We start from the raw sequence: 12,239 nt of genomic DNA, 5'->3' as shown, positions 1-12,239 counted from the left end.
CTTTTCCTATTCCGTTTTCTTTGGTAGCATATTCATATTGATGTATTTTTTAATCCTATTTATAGAGTGAAAGGGTATTTTTCATTGAAAAAAAATCGTATAATCTTATCCTCTAGATTTTTTTTTACAAACTGAAAGAAGACCAAAGGAATCCCACAGTTTTGTTTTCGTTTTTTTTAACATATATCTAAAGAACTTTTATAAACGCTTTTTTCTATTTTCTTTCCAAGTATTAGGTATTAACTTACATTTTTTCTTTATCTAAAATGAATCTAGCAATACCTTTTATCCCTCAAAAAAAGATTGCAAAGATGCTCTGCCTAACATGTGGGATTGTTTACACTCTCCGCCTGACAAGACCGAGCAGCTTGGACTGACCTCACGTAAGCGTATTTTAATGCTGTCTTCCCTATTATTATTCATAGAGAATGCATTTCTGTTTCGTTTATATCAAGTATTGGTTGAGTAATCATGATTCAAATGTTGATATAATGAGAAGCACAATAAGTGTATTCACTTAGTCCATGCACATGTTATGTCATATCACATTGGGTTTTAGTGTACTTAAAGTTAATCACTACGATAAACTCATACTTAAGGACGCTTAAAAGTAATGTTGTTGGGAATTGCTTTTTAAAAATCCCCAGCCTGGTTCTAACAGTGCAGTTGGACATGTAGATTATTATTTTTTTTGTTGCCAGTATTTTAATTTGTGGTTACTTTTTATCTGTTTTCAGAGAAAAGAATATAACTACAGTAAATTTCAAGGATACATTCATGTTATAAAACCCTTCAGACTTGATTTTGATAAATTCTTTGCTGTAATTAGTGTATCCCTTGGAAATTGTGGGGTGAGATTTGTAAATAACCTATCAATAGATGTCTACTAACAAATCCTATACAATAAGAAATATTTATGCCTGCTGTAAAGTATATATACAGGATTGTGGTTACTTTACAATTTACTGACCCATGTAACCTATCACATGTACAGCAATCATGGTTTCCTTGACACAAAACAATTTTGGTAGGAAATATCAATTTGCTCTTTTGGGGGATATTGATTTCATTTGATTTCTTTGTTTCCTGACTAAATCTTAGTGCAATAAACCAAGCCCCTGCCTATTTCAGAACACATTGTGCTAGCTATCTTGATTTTTATTTTTGGTATGCTGTTGGGTTCACAAAATCCTATCCCAACAACCAACCAACTAACAGGGTTTTATCCTCTCCTGAACCCCCCTTTTTGAGAGTATGTTACTTATTTTTATTTTTTTTGGATTTTGAATAAATTTGAAATTTTAAGATAATTTTTGATTGGCTATTAATTCAATTTAACACATACACTCTTAGGCTGATTACGCTACATGGGTGAGTGTGACATCACGGAGTAGTCCAGGTTATGAGCATTTTTAGATACTCATATCTTACTTATTTGTTAGTTGTGTTAAGTAATATTACTATATTTGGTTAATAGTCATCATATAGAAACCATCAATATGAACTTCAATGGATTTTATTCTAGAAATTTACCATTAGCACTCTAATGGTATCTTTGCAAATGTAATCTTTGCAAATGGCTCAGAGAAGTTCAGATACATGTTAAATATTACATGGTCATACACATGTCAGGATAAAATTTTCCACAAATGTTTAATCATTGCCTAACAAATATTAGTAGCTCAGCTATCTCTGTGTTTGCGTATCAATTTGTTGTGTGGATGCAGCTGAAATTGACAAAATGACCATATGGAATGTAGGGTTCCTCTGAGAGCCTGAAATTTATAATGTGATATAGTTAGGCTCTGAGGATACACTATGACAGTGTAAGTGTAGAGGACGAGGATCTTCCAGAGGGGATTGGGAGATGGCAGCCCTCCCTTAGGGGTGGTTGTAGGTGAATTATAAAAGAAAATGGTTAAAAGTGGGACCTGCCTTTCATCATCATGATCTTAGAAGACATATGTCTAGGGCTTATTCCAAATTCTGCATTGTCTTTTGAGCTCCACTGCTGTTAGCCAAAAATTATGTATATTTTTGCTCTTTATAAATGATTACTTGGTAGTAGAAAATAATATAGCTAGGTTGTTAGTAAACAATATAGGCAAAATTTAATAATCTTTTACTAAATAAGCAAATTTCTCAAATCAGAAATTCGAAAAGAGCTCTAGTGGATATTAACCCATTGCCGACGGGAGATAGATTTGCTTACACAGGCTCCAGGATGAGTTTTATTTCTGATCGAGGCAGCTTCTGCCATATAATTTGATTTTTCCCACTCCCTTTTAGTCACTCATTGTAGAGCTAGAGACATGTTTGAGTTTTGTTTTTTTGTGTGTTTTACTATTTTTAGAAATTTATATCTGTCAATTCACAGGCTCCATCAATTCTGCAGTTGACTAAAATTGTAGTTCAGGGTCCATATCAACTCATTTTTTTTCATTACACTCAATGTGATAGAAGTATTACTGTTTTAGGGAGGACAAAAAAGCAACTTTATTTTTTACGAACAAACACGAAACTTATAACCTGCCACAATAAATCACATTGTATGCATTGACCTTCCTCCTCTTGCACATCTTTCATCTGCGGTACTTTAGAGCAAGAGGTCGGGAACTTGCGATGTGCCATCACTCTACAGAGATATTGCTTGTGGTGCTAGAAGAAAGTGGTGCCATCTAGGTTTTGTAAGTGAGTTGAAAACCATTTTGCTTATTATTACGGCAGTTATAATAATTATGACTGCAATTGTTCCAGAATCCCCGAACGCCATGACGCCCATTGTCAGGCAAGAGGTCCTGCGTCATGTATGACAAAAAAACACGTCATCCGTCGTTAACGGGTTAATATGTCTGAATAGTTCATTCATATCACAGAATATTTTGTGTAGAATAAGAATACATTGATAATAACTTTTTTTTCTTGATTGATTAACCCTTTCGTGACGGGTGGTACACCACTGTACCGCGCATTCTAGGCCCGTTCGCTGGGGACGCGATATGGCGTAGTTTATTTAACTGATTTAGGCCTATGCGTTCGAGAGCCCCGGCATTGTGACATGCAAGGCTGGAATGCCCCCGTCGTGAATGGGTTAAAAAGGATATTGTTGCATGCAAAGTCAGTTTGTTAGAAAGTTTCTTTTTATGACCATAGAAAATGGATGTGAAGTATTTATAATCTTGAATTTTTATCTTTTGCAGCATTTTACAACTCACCATGCCAGACAGAAGAAAAGATATATATGAGGGCACTGTGGTTGTGGTCCAGAAAGGATCTTATATGAAGACATGTCGTGTTTTGCAGGGAAGGTCAGTATGTTGATTATTTCTTTGACTGAGCTCTATATATATATATATATATATATATATGGTCTTCTGTTTTAATGATTTTTTGCTGACTGTTTGCTTTCTGTTTCTGTGTTGTGTATCCTATATTTGTTATGTTTGTTAGTTATAGTATGATACTAAAATCATGAAAGTGTAGTGGAGGAGGAGTGCACTTATTGTTAAGTACTTCTGAGACAAATTGAAATTTCTTTTCTTATTAATGTTATAAAGGAATAGAAATAATAACTTTTGTCCAGAAAATTTAAGGAATGGGGTTGGGGAGGCTTAATTGACCCTTTGTTGACCTAAGTGTTTGTGGAGCTATGATTTGCTGCAAAGGCAGAGTTGGTCATAGACGCTGATGGCACCGTGCCAGATAATGTAAACCAGCCATCTTACTTATTTAAAATCGCGACCAATGGGTTAAAAAGGATAGGTATTACATGAGGCATATTTTCTTCTCTTCTTGAAAACATCTTGAATGCCTTGTATCTCTCATCTATTCCTTGTATCACGATGATTATGATTATGATTAATTAGATTGCTAAATTCATCAACAGCTATTGTTATTACTGTTTTGTTTTCATCTTCATTATCAATATTACTGTTTTTTTTTTTTTGTTTTTTTTCCATCAATAATTTAAATGTAAATATATAGATAAGAAAATTAGTATACATTTTTTATTTATTTATTTATTACTTTATTCACAAGAGCTCTAAGAATGGGGTAAATATACAAGGTCTAATAAGCCTAGTGATTGCTTCCTTGGTGGCTATATATTTCTATGTGTAAAAAAAAAGAAGATAAAAATCCATAGTGGACAGCGCATGTATACATGCACAACCAGCATGTATTATTATTCATGTGTATGTCTTACTCTTCTCTTCTTAACATTTATTTAATTTTGTTTTTCTATACAGATCCATTGTGTTTGGTAAGAAAGGGGAAGGACAGTTTACACTGAACCTTGATGGAGCTTTGGGCTGTGCCTTTGGATCCTCTTTCAAGATGGAAAGAATATCGAACAAACTCTTTAAAATTATACAGATTAAAGAAAACACCAACATGCAAGACATTGGTATGTTGTTAAGCAGTCAATTTTTTCAGTCTCCTTTCATAACCCATACATATGCAAATAGGTGTGTTCTCTATTCATATTTATGTTTTTATGCTTGTTTTTTTGTTTGTTTTGATATGATTACTATTGTGTTACAAATATATATATTTTTTTCTTCCAGTTAAAGAGAGTGGTGAGGACAACCGAAATATTTGTGATGATGGAAGATCTCAGAAGCTTTCCCCAGAAGAGATTAGTCAGTTGAAGGACTCAGGACTTACTGGGAAAGAGGTGGGACTTCTCATTTATAGATAAAGTAAAGACTTACAGTTTAAGTGATCTGATTTACTCATTACTTCCCATTGCAACAAAAAGGAAGACATGTGTTCTTGCATTTGTCTCTAAGTAATCCATGGCCAGTTGAAGTTAAATCCCTAAACAAAGATCAGGAAATTTCAGATTGTATTATTGCTATATTCTTAGCATAGTTTTGTGGTTGTGACATTCACATATTAGCAAATATTCAAAGAGAAGGACTTACAAAGACAAACAAGGTGTTAATGTTAGTGCAAATCCTCTTTTAACATTAAAGAATTATTAATTGTATTGCAGGTTATTCAGACTCTTACTGAAAACAGTACAACATTTAAGAGTAAGACAAAGTTTTCACAAGAAAAATATGTCAATAAGAAGCAGAGAAAGTACGATGAAGTGATCACTATGCAAAGACCATCATTGCGTCTGCTAAGCAACATGTACTATATACAGGATCCTCTCAAGATTGCGTAAGTAAATATCTTGTCTGGGACTAGTCTAGTAATAATATGTCTAAAAGATGATAATTTTGGGATAACATCTTACCTCATAAAACTGACAAAAGTCATTACCCCCTTGCAGAAATCTCCGTATAGACACATTATCACAGATTTTATGCTTTGCCAATGTGCAGTCTGGTGGACGCTTTGCGGTATTTGAATCTGGCAGTCAGGGTCTGGTGACTGCTGGCATGTTACACCGAATGGGAATGGCTGGAAAGCTAGTGCAGATATATCAAGGGAACCATCCACAGAGGTAAGACTTTGTATAATATTTTATAGTTTTATGATAGTATCTAAATGAAATTGTATAGTTAAATTAGATATAGCACTTAAATAAGAAATCATTGTAATTCATCTTTATTGTATACATTTTTTCTCTTGAGTTTAAGATTGACATTTTATTTAATGAGAGTTTACAGTGGTACAGCCCATTGACCAATGATTATTTATCAGTGTGCATTTATTCAGGTCATTTAGTAAGATACTGATTTAGTATTTTTATTTCTGCACAAGGGAGGCAGTAGATTTAATGAACTTCACCGAACAAGAACTGCAAGTTCTGTCCTTCATTAATTTCTCAAAGCTCCCAGACGTAGATGAGAAAAGCTTGAAGAATGGAAAAGAAGCTCAGACTAAAGGTAAGTTCCATTCTTTGTAAATATATTTTAGTTCAGCTACATTAACCCATTAGCAGCGGATGGCATGATTTGCTGCAAAGGCAGAGTCGGTCATAGACGCGGATGGCACCATGCCAGACATGTAAACCAGCCATCCTATTGCCTAGACCTTTTTTTAATACTGCGACCAATGGGTTAACCTGTTTTTAGTCCTTCCGAGACGGGCTACATCTTATGATGTTCAGCCTGGGCTAAGCATCATAATATGTTATGTTTTCTATTATTTTTTAGATTTATGGTATGAAATAAGAGTCTACATATGACATATTAGCAAAGTGATACTAATTAGCATGTGGGTAATAGGTCATTGTATTTCAGGCAAAAATGGGTCAGCTGCACTTTAATTACCAGTTCGATATTAGTCTTTGTCATCTATAACTGAATTCATTGCTTAGTTTATTTGATCTTATAATATTTCCATGAAGAAATGATCATGAACAGGTAATGCATATGGATTTCATGTAAAAATGAAGATAGTTATGTGACAGGAAGAAAAAAGTTGAAGAATATAAAATCATCCAAGTAATACCTGGGGTATATCTTCACACTACTGATTCATATAGTACAGTGTGGCTGCAGATGTCAGGGAAATTTTTAAGGGCAAAGCAATGCTACTTGCATTAGCATTTGTTTATCTTCACTGTACCTCCTTTGATTTTTATTTTATTCAAAGATATTGATTGAAAGACTGACATGTAGTAATAATCATTAATTTATTTTTTATTATTTGAATTGGCAGCACTGAGAATTTTTTTCTCTAACCCTTTTGAAACTGAAACAGGCCACATCTTTAGATGATCTATGATGATCTATTATTTCCTAGATTTATGGTATGATATATATATTAGCCTGTAGTGGAAGGATTAAGCTGTTAAAACTACATTAGTATTCATTATCATTATGCATTATTTGATCTTCCTACATATTACCATTTGGATAATTAAGTATTGATAAGATTATTATACAGGTCAAAGGTGTTGAATTGTAATTTAAAGTTATTATCAATATTATTATTTTATCATCATCATCATTATTATTATATATTATTGTTAGGATTTATTATAATTTTTTTAGATGCCACAAAAAATGAGACGAGCACTGAAACCACAGAAAAAACAGCCGATGAAGGTAAAGTAGACATAAAAGAGAGCAATGGAGAGTCGGAAAAGATGTGTGTTGATGAAGAAGTCAAGGAGATCCCAGCTGAAGTCCCTAAAGAAGGTGCTGCACCAGAGAGTGATAACAAGTCTACTTTTAAGAGACCACGGAAGGTGTGTTGAGAGCATTCGTCATTCCATTTAGTATTCTATATTTCTAAGGGATTTGCAGAATTAATTCACATGTTGGATTATGAAACATGAAGGAGAGAAGAACTCTAGTTTTTTGTGATTAATCATTATTTCCTTTCTTTTCCTACTGTTTCTCAGTTTGTCAGAACTCAGGTAGAAGACGTAGAAGTATCTTCCTCCGTTTTGTGTGGTCAAATTGATGGGCTGGTCATAGCTTGTCGGCAGCATCCTGTTAACATCACCAAAGAGTTACTTCAGTTTTTGAAGCCAGGCCATCCATTTGTAGTGTTTTCTCCATATAAGGAGGTATGTGTTGAGAGAAGAATTAATTTTCAGTGTTTTTTTGCACCTTCTGTAAATGATTCGATGACAGAATTTACCCGTAAACTTAAAAAGTTGCCATTCTTTGGAGAAAAAATTAATTTTTTTGCTTTGAGTGATTCTTGCACTTCAGTAGTAGACAGGTCAATGGCTGATGTGCATTTGAGATTCTAATCACAAGATTACTTTTTTATTTATTTATTTAATAGGATTGTGAGGGTTTCACTAAATTTGTGTATTTAGCATTGGGTCGAATTGGTCATTTTAGTTGAGAATAACAACAAAAAGTAACATTACCATCTTTAATTTTCCAGCCCCTGATGGATCTCTTTATTGAAGTAAAAGCCCAAGGAGCTACGAACTTGCGACTAAGTGAGACTTGGTTACGGCACTATCAAGTCCTGCCCATGAGGACGCATCCAGAGATAAACATGTCAGGGGGTGGCGGCTATATTTTGTGTGGTGCAAGAGTTATGAGCCAGTAGCCGTGCAAAAAGAAAAGAATTATAAAAGCAAGTTACAATATATTTTGATAGTAAGCCAGTAGTGCCAACAGTCCTGACAATAATGTAAATTTTGGTGAATATTTTGTACCAACTTTAAATCTCTCCTTCTTAGACTTTTTTTATTGCCTATTTTTATTATCATTACATACATACACAAATATTATGTATGTAATTATATTTATACATATTTGTAAATAAATTATTGAATGGATATAAAGGTATGTGAGTTACTTTTTGTATGTTTTTAAAAGAAGCAACGTGCCAAGTGCCTGTTATTTTCCGTTCAGTAATTAATAAAGTGCATATTGTGGGTTCTGCATTCCAGAAAAGTAATTTTCAGTCTTTCAACTTTTGTTTGAACTTTAGGGATCTTTTTGAGGGGAAAGACTCCACTGTATAACTCATAAAATTAAAACTCTCAGACAATATATTGAAATTGTAACTTCAAATTACATAAGCTTTTCTTTCCTTTGTCAGTCAGCCCTTAAGAAATATTAAAAATATATATTGTATTATTTTTCATGAGAATAGCACACATACACACAATCATGAATATAAACATGTTCACACACACAAAATGTAAACACATATAAATATATTCACAAGCAGAATAGTGTGCACAAAAAATCCTAGCATGGTTCATCTACACATAGGGACAAGTAAATGTGAACAGAAACAGATACGAAATAAAATAAAAAAATAGAAAGAGCAGTCCTGATGACCATAAGAACTTGAAAAATCATAAGACTTGGAGGAAAAGGACACGCTAACAAGAAACATGCTTTGAAAGCTACTGTTTAAAATTTTATACATGGCCAATCACATGCATATATATTTTTATTTTAATTGTACATACTAGGATTATTTTCTTCATACAGTGATTATCTCACTGATCTGAAGAAAAGGCGATTGAGCTTTTAGTGTTGAGAGTGTATCATCAACCTGAAATCTTAGTGGCCACATTGTCTGTACCTTTAATGGTTGTGATATTAGTGTTATTGTTGAAAGCATTAGTGGAGTTGGTATATTGACACCAATAACACTGATACCAACTGTAGTATAACCAATACCATCATTACCAATGACCATACAAGCAGTGATTTCTGAAGCTTCTTATATATTGACCTGTCATAACACATGACACAGGAACTTTGGCCTGACAATGGGCATCATGATGTAATTGATAATGGCATGATTTTTTATCATTGTGTTATTTTATTGAACTATGAGAAATGAGAGTGAGGATGACAATTGCAGTCATAATTATTATAATTGCTATAATGTTAAACAAATAAGGTTTCATCTAAAATTCAAAACCTAGATGGTTATATTTTTCGTATTCGTTCATGACCGTATGTGAATACTGTTTGTTCTCCCATAAAACAGCAATACTTCCATCAGAGACTATAAAGAATATAATGTGCTGATATGGACCCTATACTACAATTTTAGTCAACTGCAGTATTGATAGAGCCTGTCATATGACACACATAAGTATCTCAATACAATGAAACACAAAAAAATGACAAGCAAAAATGGCTCTAGTTTTACAAGGAGTGACTGAATGAGTGGGAAAAGGCAAGGTATGTTGCGTGAAGCTGTCTCGCTATGAGTACACTTGATATGGCTGCTGTGAATTGTTATCGACACTCAATGGGCCTTATAACATTTCAATCATTAAGCCTTCTGTGGTGGGTATTTTCACAGAGACAGATCACCTTTGCATTCCATTTTTTCATTAGTTGAAGTTACAAGCTATCCATTCCTTCAGTTATGAAAACCCATCATACCAAATGCTAATTAGTATCACTTTGGTAATATATATATCTGTAACCATTAGTCTAGAAAATAATAGAAAACACAAACATCTTAGGAGGTCCTGCCCGGGATGGAAATAATAAGATGGCTTAATTTAGAATGTGGTTTTAACTGTATATTTTTCACTTGAATTGAGATTATTAGAATAAGACCACGAGTAAGTCAACCTTTATTTGTGTAAATATCCCTAGCTTGCAAGTATCTTCAGTCTATAATCTCTATTGAGTTTTGACTTTATTTATTATGTTCTGACTTATTCTTTTACTGTTATGACTTTTATTTTGTCACATCGTTCTTCCACGCTAGCACAAATTGTCTCAATCTGAAAAGAAATATATTTACAGAATAAGATGGTACTGTAGTAATACTTAACTGAAGATGGAGCTGTTTGATCAAGGTAACTTCTGCAAAGTTTTTAGACGAGTCAGCAGGTCCAAGATAGCATCTCAATTGATAGAAAATGGCACGCGGATTTGAAACATTAGCAGGTCTTGAGATCAGCTGTTCTAGTTACAGATTTAAAATATCTGGTTCATATATTCTGTATTCCATCTCCATCTATCATAGCAAGATAATTATACAGCCTAATGAAAGCTAAAAGGCATGGATCATGAGAATATACCTATAATGTATGTGTGTGTGTATATGTGTTTGTATATATATGTGTGTGTTTGTGTGTGTCTGTGCGCGTGCGTGTGCACGGGTGCGCATATACTCATGTGTATATATATGTGTGTGTGTATATATACAAATATGTATATATATATATATATTATATATATATATATATTATATATATAGAGATCTATTTATATATAGTTATATATATATACTTATATTATCTAAATATATATATTATATATAGATATATATATATATATATATATGTAATATGTATATCATATACATATATATGGCGGGATGAAATAGCAAAATTTGAAGGAGTAAACTGGAATCAGAGGACACAAGACCGGAATGACTGGAAAAGATTGAGAGAGGCCTACGTCCTGCAGTGGATTGATACAGGCTGATGATGATGATGATATATATATACATATACATATATATGCATATATATATACACATATATGCATATATATATACATATATATACATATATATACATATATATTTATACATATATGTATACATATGTATATATATGCATATATATACATGTATACATATATATATGTATACATATATATACATATATATATGTATACATATATTCGCGCGCTCGCTCATAATGTATACATATATATAACATATATATAATGTATACTATATATATACATATTCTATATGTATACCATATATATAACTATATATTATATATATATTTATATATATATATATATCTTTCTGTATATGTATATATATACTTGTATACATATATATGTATATATATCTATGTATATATATGTATATGTAATATAAATGTAATAATTATATATATTATATATATATATATGTATAAATATATATATATAATATATATAAATATGGAGTCTACGAGATATAGTGGTATATAAAATTATATATATATGTATATATTTATATATATATATATCGCATAGTATAACATATATTATATATATGTATAGAAGATATATACTTATATATATATATATCCACATATATATATACAATATATATAGATACCATTTATATATATATATATATATATTATGTTAAATATATATAACATATACATCGTATGACAATAATGCGGATATATCATAATATATATATATATATTATATACATACAATATATATATATATACATATATATATATATATATATATATACATCACAGAAGACTATATCAATATATATATCACATAATATTTTATCTAGTATATATATTTGATTATTATATATATATTATATAGTGATATTATGTATACATACATATATTATATATATATCATATATATACTAATATATATACAATATATATATTATATGTATACATACATATATATCACTATATCATATTTATATATATATATATAGTATATATATACATACATAATATATATATATATAAATAAAATATATATATATTCTAATTCTATATGTGTGTGTGTGTCTTTATATATATAGATATCAATAAATTGGGTGTATCTCATATACTCTATACTATATATTACATATAAATGCTAAATACATATCCAATACATTCACTTATTATCTCTATATATATTATAGGTAGTAAGATTATACATAGTCCCCATATTATATATAATATATGCATACATATGATGATGGTTTACATAAACTTACATTAAGCATATACGAATACACTATATACAGATAAGATTGACATATATGGTCTAACCACATTATACATATAAAATACATATATATGAAACACATATAGACATATATATGTACGTATATATATTAGTCATATATAG

General features: G+C 31.2%; 1 protein-coding gene across 1 annotated transcript; it reads left to right on the top strand.

The window, feature by feature from the left end:
* The first annotated feature begins 259 nt into the window (after positions 1 to 259).
* Positions 260 to 8,496, top strand: Trmt6 (tRNA methyltransferase 6 non-catalytic subunit). The gene is made up of 10 exons (XM_043012260.2): positions 260 to 383; positions 3,201 to 3,308; positions 4,248 to 4,405; positions 4,566 to 4,675; positions 4,997 to 5,169; positions 5,282 to 5,455; positions 5,716 to 5,840; positions 6,954 to 7,150; positions 7,307 to 7,474; positions 7,804 to 8,496. The coding sequence occupies exons 2-10, from the start codon at positions 3,217 to 3,219 to the stop codon at positions 7,972 to 7,974; spliced, it is 1,368 nt and encodes a 455-aa protein (XP_042868194.2). The 5' UTR covers positions 260 to 383; positions 3,201 to 3,216; the 3' UTR covers positions 7,975 to 8,496.
* The last annotated feature ends 3,743 nt before the right edge of the window (positions 8,497 to 12,239 follow it).

The sequence above is a fragment of the Penaeus japonicus genome, unplaced genomic scaffold, assembly GCF_977035675.1.
Source record: "Penaeus japonicus unplaced genomic scaffold, GWHDUDI00000001_assembly GWHDUDI00000029, whole genome shotgun sequence".
In the NCBI taxonomy this organism is placed as follows: Eukaryota; Metazoa; Arthropoda; class Malacostraca; order Decapoda; family Penaeidae; genus Penaeus; species Penaeus japonicus.
Note: the sequence above shows the minus strand (reverse complement) of the source record. Positions and strands in the feature narration are given on the sequence as shown.